The sequence below is a fragment of the Oryx dammah genome, unplaced genomic scaffold, assembly GCF_014754425.2.
Source record: "Oryx dammah isolate SB20612 unplaced genomic scaffold, SCBI_Odam_1.1 HiC_scaffold_27, whole genome shotgun sequence".
Lineage (NCBI taxonomy): Eukaryota > Metazoa > Chordata > Mammalia > Artiodactyla > Bovidae > Oryx > Oryx dammah.
The window spans coordinates 51019183-51034012 of NW_024070211.1; the positions used below are offsets into that span (position 1 = coordinate 51019183).

The 14830-nt window shown below is 39.2% G+C and overlaps 1 protein-coding gene across 1 annotated transcript in view; it reads left to right on the forward strand.

The window, feature by feature from the left end:
• HECW2 (HECT, C2 and WW domain containing E3 ubiquitin protein ligase 2) overlaps positions 1-14830 on the forward strand; it is a 192035-nt gene that overhangs the window by 161420 nt on the left and 15785 nt on the right. The window contains exons 26-27 of the mRNA XM_040228890.1: positions 2763-2848; positions 3863-3975. Coding sequence (XP_040084824.1) covers positions 2763-2848; positions 3863-3975 — 199 coding nt within the window. The remainder of the gene's footprint in view (positions 1-2762; positions 2849-3862; positions 3976-14830) is intronic.

Consider the following 14830-nt stretch of genomic DNA (forward strand, 5'->3'; position numbering starts at 1 on the left):
TAGCTTAAAACTGCATGTGTGCCCAGTGTCTTCAATTATGTTTGACTCTTTGTGACCCTACCCTTTGTAGCCCATATGGCTCCTCTGTCCATGGGATTTCCCAGGCCAGAATACTGGAGTGGGCTGCCATACCCTCTTCCAGGGGATCTTTCCCACCCAAGGATCAAACCCACATCTCCTCCATCTCCTGCATTGCAGGTGGATTCTTTACTGCTGAACCACTGGGGAAGCAGCTTAAAGCTGGACACACCACCAGATAGGAAGCTTGGGAGCTGGCATTTCTATAGATCAGTACAAGTTTTCAATTAGCAGTTGGCATTAAAGCCATTGTAATTTGATTGCTGAATCAATACACTTGGAAAGGGACCTAATGCTAACCCAGAGTTAGTTTTATTCAATACTTTCAAGCAAAGAACAAATACATTTTCTGAAATTTATTGTAGTGTTATTAAGTCTTCAGAAAGTCATGAAAAATGACAGTTGGGTTTTGCTTTTGTCTTTTAACTTAGAATGTAAGAGGAGAGCAGTAATTATGAACTTGGAGAGTGAAGAATACAAGCTTTAAGTCATTGAATTAATCACTTAGCAGACAAAAATTAGAGCTGAGCAGTTCTCCAGTTATCGGTAAATTGAAACAGAGATTTAAAGGAAAAAAACCTTAAAACTATGGAGTAAAAATATACCTTAACATTGGCTCAGTTGCTTTTATTTTGGCTTATGCTTGGCTCTTTCAGTCCATCACTATTGCCCTGGGCTGGCTCTGCCTGCCCATTTTCTCTGTAAGGCAGGATTAAACTGCAGTGTCCATTGCTGCTATTTCTGAAGTCCAGTTGCTGTGATAAGTCTTTACCAATTGGCCCTCTGTATAATCCACATAGGCCTTGGCTGTTATACCTTTAACTAAACCAGTTTCATTCACTAAAATACAATTTCTCCAACATGCTGCATAACTTATGTGTTACCATACATACTATTAGCTTGTTCTTTTACCCACCATGGACACCCCCAGGAGATTCTAATAACATTCAATCATATCAGCCAGTTTTGTGTTTACATAGGATAGACTTTTATTCTTGTGTATGACAAATCAAGTACCTATTTCTTTGCTTATTGTCAATCTTATCAAATAAAATCCTTGGGAAGAGAGTGCTGGGGGGAGGGAGGGGCAGAAAAAGGGCAAGGTACCCAGTTGCCATGTTTGCTAACCCAGCTACTTGGCACTGAATGAAGGGGCGGCTTTGCTGCCATTTGCCATATGTTCACAGGGCAGCTGTTTGTAGAGAATACGAGATACTTTCACTCCTCCGCCTTTTCTAAATGGTTTTGGCACAGACAGCAGAGGAGAGGCATAAAAGGGCCAGTTCAAAGGGTCAGAAAACTTTAAAGCTATAAAGAGCCAATGCACTTATTTTATAGATGACAAAACTCTTTTCTCAGCACCAAATAGCTAATCTTTGCCAAAGGCAGGACAACAAGCCTCTGGGTTTCCGTGTCTAATCGAGTTGTATTTACCCTTCATTTGGTTCCCTTTCTTCTCCAAAGGGCATCACGGACCAAATGGTAAACAGTTTAAGGCAAGAGTCCCCTCAAAACCCATGTGAGGAAAAATTCAAAGGAAAATGGTTTCTACCTACCTTCTCTTCAGGACTAACTGCTACTGATTCAGAATTAGAGTAGCTCTCTCTGCACACTGAATATGTCAGTCAGCTGGTCTGAATCACTAACTGTGCCGTAATCTTTGTCAGCCTTCTCTCTGAACTTAATTTTTCTCCATTGAGTTTTTGGAATCCACTGCTACTCCCTTAATCCTCCTGTGGGATGATACTATTGACATTTTATTAAACTCTACTACAGTATGGAATAAAAGTAACATTTAGGTTGATGATTATTTGAAATTTACTCGTTGAAGGAATGAAAGTAGTGTAATTATTTTCCCTTTTTGTTAACAAAAAGTAATTTTATTTAATTTATTTATTTATTATTTTACTTTACAATTCTGTATTGGTTTTGCCATACATGACATGAATCCACCATGGGTGTACATGCATTCCCAAACATGAAATTGCAAATAGAACTGCCTTATGACCCAGCAATCCCACTGCTGGGCATACACACTGAGGAAACCAGAATTTGATTTTAAAATATGAACATTATATATAGTTTTAAAATAGTATGCAATATATGTTTATTTGTATAATTATTTGATTTACATCTCTCTCTTTACCAGAAGCCCTGTGAGGGTCTATTTTCTTTGCTATTGTACCCTCAGCCCTCAGACGTAGCTCAGTGCTTGGCATAGTGGTTGGTTGTTCAGCGCACAGTTGTATCCAAATCTTTGTGACCTCAAGGACTGCAGCACGCAAGGCTTCCCTGTCTTTCACTATCTCCTGAAGTTTGCTCAGACTCCTATAGAGAATTATTTCTTAAATGAAGGAATGAAAGTTTCAAGCATTTCCAATACCAGCAACTATATTTTTCAAAATTGATGTGGTTAACGATAACTCACTTGTTCTGTCCGCTAGTTTCATTTAGTGACTTCTAAATGGAAACAGATTTCTTGGTTCCATTTAGTGTTTTGTTTTACTTTTGACACTCATGTGATCACATTAACAGTATTATTCCTTGGTCTAAAATTGTAAATAACTTTTAACGAATCCAAGATGATGATTTATGTCTGGGAGTCTTTTGTTGACATACCAGTGTCATAGTGACTTAAGATAGAAAACTCAAAGTAATACTAGCTTTCATGATTCGTTTGATAGGCTATCATGACAATCACATTGTAATTCGGTGGTTCTGGGCTGCAGTGGAAAGATTCAACAATGAACAACGACTGAGGTTGTTACAGGTAAGATGCCTTTAGTTAATCTTTTTATGCATTAATTATTGTTGGAATTTCATATTTTTAATAATGGATAAGTATACTCAGTAAATATATCCCATGTTTATCTGCATATTCTGAGTACACTGTTTTCAGACTCTTCTGATTGCATGGTTCTTTGGTTCCATCACTGTGCAGAACTCCTCTAACTAGTCCAAGCATCTCATTAGAGCTGTGAGGAAGTACCGATTGCCATCCAAGAGTCCTCAGAACAACATCCACCTTCAGGGCAGTTTGATCCCTTCATCCAGAGGCCCTCCAAGTACTCTGCAGGCCAGCATCTCTGGCAACAGAAAGAGATAATCTTCAGTCTCATTTATCAAGAAATGATCCAGTTCCTTGATAGAGAGTCCTTCTTTTCTTCCATCTAACTTTCCACAAATTTGAGATAACATTGAAGTTTAAGAATACTGGGAAAACTAACTCATTATTTTCTTATGGTGTTACAGTTATACAGAGAAATTCTTTATTGATTGCAGCTAAAGAAATATCAGACATAAGGAAGCCTTTTGTTTGCTCAGACAATATCTTACAAGTAGTCTGGATCTTAGCTCCTTTGGATTACAGATCTGAGTCTCAAATTTGCAGGCCTATAAGTTCTTTTTGTTTTTCATTCACCTCAAATTGATCAGGGACTGATGCTAAGTAGACTTAGGTCAATTGACACGTCCACTTTATTAATCTCTAATGGAAAGTATCCGTGGTTTAAGCTTCTAAGTTAAAAGATGTATAGGATGCTGTATTTTCTACAAACCGTCCACATCCCCTTTCCCTTTATAATGCACTGTCCTTCCTTGGGATTCTCCAGCTCTCTGTCTGAATTCTCACATTACAGTTATTCTGTCTCTATGGTTTTATCTTTTGAGCTTTACCACCAGTGAGCAGCATGCTGCTCTTCCCCAGGACCTCTGTATATGAATGACCTCTTTCCTAGAGACTGGTCTCTTGGCTTCACCTTCTTCTGTTTTCTTGGGTTGATAGTTTGTTACAGGCACATCCAGCATTCCCTATGAAGGATTTGCTTCTCTCCGAGGCAGTAATGGCCCAAGAAGATTCTGTGTGGAGAAATGGGGGAAAATCACTGCTCTTCCCAGGTAAAGTAGAAAACATTTCTTTACTGTCACTACACTGCTCTAGGGGGGAACTTTAGCTTAAGTGTATGTTGACTTATTGCCGTTTTTATGTTGAAAATTTGGAAGAGTGGAAAAAGCTTTTAGAATGAATTGATCTTGGATTACCTTTCTAAATGATGGAAAGAAAGATATTCCCAATCATACTTGAAGTACATATGTACATATCTTAAAATACAAAACACAACAGAACCAAAGCATTTGTTAGTGATAGGAGAAGCAATGTTGTCATACTTGTAGCTCTAATTTATGTTTCAGAAGCTCTAGTTTTAAGTTTATCATTGGTAACTATTTCGAATCCCTTCACTAAAAATAACCATTGTGGTTTCTAAGGACAATTAAATCATGTAAATATATCTCTTCTATCTATCATACATGCCTTACCACCTTGTGAATGCTCTCTGCATTGTACTCTCATTCATAATAAAATGATATATTTCCTTGAGTGGAAAAAATTGCTTTTCTGCTGCTACTAGTAAATATAAAAGGCAGCAACTGTGAATTTAAAAACTGGGTTGAATGGAGCAAACTGGAACTGAAGCAGAAGAAAAGCAGGGAGCAAATAAAGAGGAAGAGAGAAGAGCTAGTTTCAGAACTCCTTTGTCAATCAGCAGTGATATATTGAATTTTTGAGTAAAAAGGATTTCAGATTGCCTCTCATTTTACTAATAATGAAACTGCTTTCTGGGGAGGTTAAAGCTTCCTAAGTGATATTAAGTTCCCGATGATGTTATCCTGAGTTTAAGTACAGTCAGCCATCTATATCCATGAGTTCTGCATCTACGAATTCAGCCAACCACAGAGTCCCAGCAACTACAGGTCAAATATATTTTTTTGAAAAGTTTCCGTAAAGTTACAGAAAACAAAAGTTGAATTTGCTACATGCTGGAAACTATTACTTAGCATTTACATTATACTAGGTATTTCAAGCAATCTAGAGATGACTTGCTTCCCAGATGGCTCAGTGATAAGGAATCCACCTGCCAGTGCAGGAGATGCAAGAGACATGGGTTCAGTCCCTGGATCGGGAAGATCCCTCGGAGTAGGAAATGGCAACCCACCCTAGTTTTCTTGCCTGGAAAATGCCATGGACAGAGGAGCCTGGCATGCTACAGTCCATGGAGTCACAAAGAGTCATACCCAACTCAACACAAGAAGGTTTAAAGTATACAGGAAGACATGCATAGGTTAGATGCAAATAATATGCCATTTTATAGTTGAGCATCCATGGATTTTGGTATCTCTGAGGGAGTTCTGGAACCATCCCCTGGGGATACCAAGACAATAGTACAGATGACTAGGCACTGGTTTTTAAGAATAGCATTCTAAGCATAAACATGTAAAAAAAGTGGTGCTGAAAATACAGATACAGAGAGCAATGAATAGAGCTCACTCAGGGCTGACCTGAGCCACCTCTTGGGTACATCTCAATTTGTGAACAGAGGTGCTTGCATGCAAACATCTAAGTATTAGCTGGCTGACTTGGTGTTCCAAATGTAAAAGGTTTAATTTCGTTATTTCAAGAAGAATTTTATTTTATTTTCCTTATGTCTGAAACATGGCTTTTCTTGCTTAAACCACATTTGCAACACAAAAGCAGACTTACACTCTCTGAGTAGGGCCTTTCACCTTTCTGAGAAACTCAAGGATGCATTAAAGAGGCACGAAAGGACAGATGAATTGTGTTCTTTCTCTTGAAATCTGTTTTTGTAAAGATTTACTTTTGTAAAGTAGATGGAATAAACTGTAATAGTAGGAAGATATATCAACTGTTCATATTTAATCACTGAAATTTTCACCAAACCTGGTGAGCAGAGAAAGGCAATTTGGTGTAAACAACAAACTTTAGCTTCAGAGAGACTAAGCTCTACCCCAGTTCTGTTACTTGCCTGCAGTGTAGTCTTCGAGAAGTTGCTTAATCTTTCTGAACCTCTGTTTCCTCATCTACATTGTAGGTCAGTAATTCTGAAGATTAAATGAAATCATGCATATAAAACATTTACTGCTGACCCTGGCCCAGCTGATGATGGCTGCCATTATGACTTCTGCCATCATCATCTCTAATATATGTCAGGCTGCAGCTTATTGGAAAGAGTGCAGAGTTGGAAGTTAGAAGACCTGGAGTTCTTGGGAGGTTGGGATTTCTTGCCCACCTCTGCCACCAGCTGACTCTGGGACCAGAAAAGACGACTTGATCTCTCAGCCTGTTTCTCCACCTTTAAATGGCCAGGGAAGGGGTGGTCTGTTAGGTTCAGTTCATCAATAAGTAGCACTGACAGTTTGCTGAAGAATCTTGGGGGTCAGGCCATATTTGCTTGTCTACTTCCCCCGGAGTTCCAGGAAGTTCATATACTTGACTCATCATAAATGGTGGGGTTCTTCATAGCATTGCATACATACAGTTGGGTAACAGGCATTGTTGTTTCTTCCTTTCTTCATTGTGACCTGACACTCTAGGTTCTAGATTCCAGTTCTACCCAGATTGTAAAAGTCATACATAAAGATGATATGAGGCACATCAGGCAAGCAGACCATTTTCATACCTTGCCTGTAACAGGCTCTAATGTTTTAAGTCCAGTGGGAGAAAAGAGCTACTTGACTATTCTACTTCACCAGTTCATCAACTTACATAGTTCATCAACTTACATAGCCTCGTTAGGAGATACAAGTGCAGATTTAAGCCCTTTGATACACTAGTTATGTGATCCTAAGAGCCTGGATCCATCTCTGAAGAGTAGAAATAACAATGCCATCCTCAAGGAGTATTTGTGACAAGTGAGTGAGAGTAATGTGCATGAAAGTCCTTACGGATAGTATGTTTTCTTTGTTCTTTTAAACCTTTTATTATGATTCTTCTGGGAGCCACCATACTGCTGAAACTATTAAAACCTGCTTCACAAAAGTGGTACATTGGAAGAAAAACATAAAAGGAGAACTTCAACTCATGACCATACAGTTTTATCAGAAGTGATTTCTTCACTGATAACTGTCATCATGAAATGTGGCATGTTAAGTGCCAAAAAGATCTGTAAGATTGGCTCTGGTCTAAAGAGATGGTATATATGACTGAGCCCATTTTTTCCTACTATCAACACAGATACACTAAAGCCACCATTCCTGCTGTTTCCTCCTAGGTTTAAGTTGTAGAACTAAAGAACTGGTCTGTACCAAGCTATTCAACCCCCATGTATTTCTTTTTCTTATTTGTGAGATGATGTCTAACATTAAAAATGTGACATTGTACACACTGGATACAAAATGAACAGATATGCTTCTTCCTTAAAATGTGTATTCCCTAGGAAGTCTGGCATCATCTTGTGTCAGGCAGGGGAGGCTGTGCCCTGGAGAAGTGGAAGTGGAGGTGGATGTAAAGGATGAGGACAGGCAGCCCCAGCAGAAGGGAGGGCATGTTATTCTAGACATGGATGATTGAGGGCCTTTCAGCCTTTCAAGGAAGCAGATGAGTCTCATTCTCTTCTCAGACTTCCTAGTCCTCATTGCAGTAGCAGTAAATAATGCTACTCACAACGTGGGCCAAAAAGTATATTAAAGTATATAGGGGTGTCTCTGAAGCCAGAACAAGTTGAATCTGTGGCTCTCTTTTTCTATCTTTTGGTAATAAAGTAACTAGAGACCAGATGGTAAATAATAATGGAGGCAGGCAGGTGTCTCTGTGGAGGTGTCTAGCTTGAACACATTACTGCACTTCCTGCTTCCTGGTTGGTAGTTAGCTCTGTATTTTGCATTTCTGTAGATTTCCTGTCCCCTGTGCTCTGATGGGCTTCAGTTCAGTTGCTCAGTCTGTCCGACTCTTTGGAGACCATAAATTCACTTTATGGCAAATGCTCTCTTAAACATTCTGAAAAACAGGCTGCTCGCATGCCCGCAGGAAAATGCAGGTCAGATCCTCTCTCCCAGGGTGGTATAGACTTTATGTGTTCTTCCCAGAGGCTTTTCCCTAGGAGGCAGTGGGAGAGCTGCTGTCGTAATGGGGGAGTGTTTGGTTTTGCCAAAGGAGGGAAACACTCATTTTAGAAAACGGCTGTGTCTGGAGATGATTATAAATGCAATGCTGACCCAAATTAAAAAATAAAAAGTAAGAATTAATTATGAAATGAGTGTCTCAGGCAGACAGCTTTTCCAGTGGAATAGAACTTTAAAAGATAAAATAATTTTTAAAGATAAACTTTTTTCATTAAAAAAGTTTTTTCATTGATATATAGTTGATAATGCAATGTTATGTAAGTTACAAGTGTACAATATAGTGGTTCACAATTTTAAAGATTATTCTCCATTTATTGTTATTATAAATTTTTGGCTATATTACCAATGTTGTACAATATATCCTTAGAGCTTATTTTTTACATAAGTTTGTACCTCTTACTCCCTAACCCCTGTATTGCTAGACATTTTTTCACTTTTTAATCTGATGTAAAGAAAAGTGAAAAGTGTTAGTTATTCAGTCATGTCTGACTCTTTGTGATCCCATGGACTGTAGCCTGCCAGGCTCCTCTGTCCATGGGATTCTCCAGGCAAGAATACTGGAGTGGGTAGCCATTCCTTTCTCCAAGGGATCTTCCCAACCCAGGGATTGAACCTGGGTCTCCCACATTGCAGGCAGATTCTTTACCATCTGAGCCACCAGGAAAGACCCATATAAAGAAAAATTTTCACAAAAATGCCAAGAAGTTAAAAATAAAAGATGAGTATATAATATAAATATATATAGTAATATATAATAAAATATATAAAGATATATTTTTAGAGATATATAAAGATATAGTAATATTAAAGAAATTAAAGTAAAATTAAAGAAATAGTAATATATACTAAAAATATATAAAGATATATTTTTAGAGATAACCTCTAAACATACTTCTACTCATTTGTACACAACATACACATACATGACACACATTTAAAAACAAGATACAATCAGAGCATATATACTGTTTATGACCTGCTTTTTGTTTACCAAATATCGCTAATCATGAACATCTTTCAGTGTCATGAAATATTGCTTTACAGTGTCATCAGTAATTCAGCCCTTCCTCCTCTAGTACAGATAGCATCGTCTACTGGCAAATTGAACTGTAAACTAGGAAATAGGAAAGTAAGTGAGGAGCTCATGTCACTCTCTTTAATTAAAAAAAAAGTTCAGAACAAGAGACAGACACTGTAAGGATCCCTTGGTGCCCCCTCTTTTTTGTACTTGTGTTGAGGCATCCCTCCCTGGTCTCCCAACTCCCTACCACGTGCTGGTCAGCTGAGGGGCCTTGGTTGAGAGGAAATTGGCAGAAGACTCTCCTATAATAAAGTTGTCTGCTCCATGGTTTAATCTCTTATATAAGGCCATCTCCCACCCTTTCCCTTTCTTCCTTCTTACTCAATTCATGCTCTCTAATAATAATATTTTAAGGTTTTATTGTATCCTGCCATTGAATCAGCATGTGCTAACAAAGATAGACCCGTGATGACTAGGAATATTACTTTATTAAAGATGCTTAAATATGCTATACCTTTTGGATTGGTCTTTACCTTGGGAAATGGATAAAATGTTCATAAAGCATACTTTGTCTAAAAAAAGAACTGCAGTAAATAATGTAAAATACTATTGAAATAATTTGTAGTTCCTAAATGGAGTAAAAGTATTGATAGTTTTCATTGTTGCTTTCAACAGAACTGAGTCTTTCAAGTCACAACAGCTGTAAATCATAAAGTATGTGTTTGTGAATGACAAACATTACCTCTGATAAGGAATTGGTCATCCCCTTCTCTGTGGCTTCAAGACCAAAAACTAATTTGGGCTCATCTCTTTCCACCACCATAGTCTACCACACAAGCCCCTCTCCACAAGGCTATTGCCATAGCCTGCTGTCTACATGACTATTTCTGTATATACATACTGTAGTTCATTCTGCACTCAGCAACCAAAGTGAGCTGAAATCTCCATATCACCTCCCTCCCCTACTTTTACTCATCAATGACTTCTAGTCATTAATCCAGACCCCTTGCTGAGGACTGACTACCAGGGGGGTGGCCTGGTCTGGCCTACTACCCCAACCTCCACTCATACACTCTCCCCTCACCTGCTGCAGCCACCAGCCTCCTCCTTGTTCCTCAAATTTACCAAACTTAACTCTGCCTCAACACTCTAGAACTTGCTGCCCCATCTCTTTTCTGCTGGTTCTGCATGTGACTGGCTTTGTCATCCCTAAGGACTCAGCTCAGTGCTCAGAAAGGCCCTCCAGGCTTCTGCTCCCAGTGTACCTATCATTCTGTCTTATATAGTGTATAGGACTTACTTCAGTTCTGTCATTGTATACCTATTGACTATCTCCCCTCTCTAGGATCTAACCCTGTGAGAACAAAGAGCTTATTTGAATTGAATGTGGCTTTGCCTGTCATGCTAAGCCATAGCACATAATATTTTGGGTAAGCTCCTAAGTTTAACATATGACTCTGGACCATTCCAGACAAGATATGCCAAAATCACTTTTATGTCTTTATACCCTCATCTAAACAATTGGGATAGGCACTAGTAATTACATTACTAAGTTGTTCTGGAGATGAAGTGAGATGTTTTGTTGTTGTTCAGTTGCTAAGTCATGTCTGACTCTCTGCCACCCCATGGACTGCAGCATGCCAGGCTTCCCTGTCCTTCATTATCTCCCAGAGTTTGTTCAAATTCATGTCCATTGAGTCAGTGATGCCATTAACCATCTCATCCTCTGCTGCTCTCTTCTTCTGCCTTCAGTCTTTTCCCAACATCAGGGTCTTTTCTGATGACTCAGCTTTTTGCATCAGGTGGCCAAAGTGTTGGAGCTTCAGCTTCAGCATCAATCCCTCCAATAAGTATTCAGGGTTGATTTTCTTTAGAACTGACTGATTTGATCTCCTTGCAGTCCAAGGAACTCTCAAGAGTCTTCTCTAGTACCACAATTCAAAAGCATCAATTCTTTGGCACTCAGCCTTCTTTATGGTCCAGCTCTCACATCCATACATAACTACTGGAAAAACCATAGCTTTGACTATATGAACCTTTGTTGGCAAACTGATGTCTTTGCCTTTTATTTATTTATTTTTTTGTGTATTTAAAAAAAAATTTTAATTGGAGGCTAATTACTTTACAATATTGCAGTGGTTTTTGCCATACATTCACATGAATCAGCCATGGGTGTACATGTGTTCCCCATCCTGACCCTCCCTCCCACCTCCCTCCCCATCCAATCCCTCAGGGTCATCGCAGTGCACCAGCCCTGACCACCCTGCTTCATGCATTGAACCTGGACTGGCGATCTATTTTACATATGCTGATATACATGTTTCAATGCCATTCTCTCAAATCATCCCACCCTCGCCTTCTCCCAGCGAGTCCAACAGTCTGTTCTTTACATCTGTGTCTCTTTTGCTGTCTCGCATATAGGGTCATCATTACTATCTTTCTAAATTCTATATATATGCGTTAATATACTGTATTGGTGTTTTTCTTTCTGACTTACTTTGCTCTGTGTAATAGGCGTCTTTGCTTTTTAATATGCTATCTAGGTTTGCCATCACTTACAATGGGCAAAGTGCTTAAAATGGTGCCTAACGTCATTCAGAAGGCAATGGCACCCCACTCCAGTACTCCAGCCTGGAAAATCCCATGGACGGAAGAGCCTGGAAGGCTACAGTCCATGGGGTTACTGAGGGTCGGACACGACTGAGCAACTTCACTTTCACTTTTCACTTTCATGCATTGGAGAAGGAAATGACAACCCATTCCGGTGTTCTTGCCTGGAGAATCTCAGGGACGGGGGAGCCTGGTGGGCTGCCATCTATGGGGTCACAAAGAGTCGGACACGACTGAAGCGACTTAGCAGCAACACATCATTCAATTAATGCAGCTGTTTTGACTGTTGTCACTAATCCCTAGCCTTCAGAGCTCACCTGGCATTTTACAATTTTTAGATATTTGAGAAATGTGCTGTATCCAGCCAGGATGTTTATATTTTGTTTGAGTTCTCAATCTGGAACTACTCCTTACTGGGTTTTCTTCTGTTGGGTTTAAATTCTTACATTTGAAAAGTATGTACTCTTCATCTTTTCCCAGAGCTACCCACAGGTGAGACGTGACCTGCTTACCAGGCACAGTTTGAAGAGTTTCTTTTGCTGATTATCCCCCATGCAGGAATTCCCACTGTGGGAACATTCTACACTGTATTTATAGATCCAGTTCATTTTAACCCAGGCAACCTAATAAGACTTTAGAATAAGATATTAGTTAGTAATCTAATTCCTTTAATAAGCCTTTAGATACTAATTACCTTGTGGGAGATATAAGTTGATCTCTTGTCAACATGGACTTTAAAACCTAGAGAAGGGACTAACAGATATTTCAATGAACAGATACCCAACATCATTGCCAAATGGTGTATCACGCACGGGTAGTGGGTGTAGTAAGTGCCACAGAATTCCTTTCCGTTGTTTCACATTTACTGAACACCTGGTAAGAGTCAGGGTTGTGCTGTGCCACCAGGATTGCACAAACACTTGTGAACTTGTCTTAGTGAGAATTCCTGCCCTAAATCCCATGGTCTAAGAAAATGTTAGTGGGGATAAAAGAGAAATTGTGAATATTTATAAAAGTCATGATAAAAGTTATAGCTTTATTTGTGTTAATAAATTTAGGCTAACAAAGCAATCACTGAATTACTTCAGTTGAACTGGTCAATCTGTGTGATTGGGAACTGTGTATTTCTCATGCCAGTTACAAGCTCTAAATTCATCATCTTCATCCTTCTCCATTTCCTCTCTTGCCTGTTGTGTTTAATAGCACCTCTGCCACCTCATGCTCCATACCCACTCACTAGCTGCCTTTAATGCATGGAATGAATGGAAAAGGTCTCTGCATTCACATCCAGTCTGGGCTCCTGTCACTCATGCACTTTAGTTCTCAAGTTTCCTGCAGTGCTTCTCCTGGGAATGTCCTTCTCTTTGTTGTTGAACCAGAAAAACCCTACACACCTTCAAATCCTTCAAGGCTTGGCACAAATAGTGTCCCCTCTAAAGCCTTTCTTAACTCCACAGAGCAGACTCGTAACTCGTTGTATGCAGGGTCACTAATAGCCCATAGGAATCTTTTTGGAGTAGACAGAGGTTTCTTATAGTTTTCTGGAGAAAAGCAGCCCTGAGCTAGGAATTGTGAGTTGGTGAGCAGAGTCAAAGGTAGGCTGCATTTCAGACCCCTAGTATAGAGCACAGACTGCGTAACCTTTGGCAGGTTCCATTTGCCTACACATTTTGTTGTCAGAGTATAAACATCTTGTAGGCAGAGACCAGACTATTCATCCTCATATACAAAGGGACAGCTCAATGTCTGGCATGCAGTATGACCTCAGAACTTGTTTGTTCAATGAATTAAGGAATATATGAAATGTAAGTTGAAAAATTAATTTTTATTCATCAGGGCACTTTGTATAGGAATGCCAAGCTTTCAAATATGGGGCCTTCAAGGGGGTACATAATCAAAGAGAGTCTGAAGGTGTGGGAGCCCTGGAGAGCCTAAGAAGAGAGCCCCTCTTTACCCACCTCACAGCCCAGCTCCTGGCCGACTCTGCCCCTTCATCCAGGCTGCCCTGCCAGCAAGACTGCCTGAACACCTGATTCTCTTGTGGGAAAGCCGGGCTCAGATAGGGAGAATTTGAGCTTGACTTGGTCAGGAATGCTCCTATTTCCAAAGAAATCATGACATTAAAGTGTGATATTCTAATATCCTTTAGGGATTTTCCAGAATGGTTTAAAGTATTTGTTTTTGATTTATTAATTACTCGATGAAAAGGTTGAAATAGGAGTAGGGAAACAAATCAGAAGGATTAGGCACCACTGCCAATTGAAAAGAGAGTACTAACAAAACACATTCTAAATGATAATGCAAATAAAAAGGATTTATTAGATTTATATACATTTTATTTCTAGGGCTATATCTACTAGATAAAATGAAGCCCATGGTTTTCTCATTCTCTGTTTAGAATCTTGATTCTAATTTCTTCTTTGCCTCATATTTTGAGTCCTTATAAGCTTCTGGGAGAATCAATTTATAAATGCATACACATACAGAAACACATTGATCAATTAATCAATCTATGAAACCAGATATAATTGTGATTCTTTGGGCTCATTGGATTTGGATAATCGACTTGTCTATATCTATAGGAAAGAAAAGAGGGTTAAGCATATGACCTCCTGGTTAACATTTAAAGAATCCAGAAAGCACCAAGAGATCTATTAAGTCAGACCAGATGTCTGGAGGGCTTTTAAATCTTCTTTATATTAATGCCAGCATGATTTCCCAAAGACTAGTTCAGACCTGCCCTCCTTGAGTGGTTCTGGCTGCATAGAGTAAAATGAGGTAAACTCATTATAGCCTTAGTGTGGCTGGCTTTGAAAGATTTGAAAAATGTTCTTTTATTGAGACTGAATAACTGGATGTGCTTTTGCTGCCAATATCAACATAGTCCAAGGGCCCTTCTGTTATTTTCTGCTAGAGTTTTCTTAGGACATGGAATGGGGTGGGAGAGGGGTTGTGAGAAGCCTCAGAGGATTGTGTTTTGTTTTGCTTTTTTTTTCCCCTGTTCTTGGCTCACACAGCAAGTTGATGGTAAATATTGGGCAATTTATTTAACCACATGATTCCTCAATTTCCTTATTAGCAATGCTGTCTTGTTTATAAGGAGTTTTGAAATTTTTGCAAGCACACAAAACTGTGCTGAGAATAGCCAATATAGATATCTTATTTCTAATGTAATTGATGTCTCTCCAATAGTGGAGCCTACCT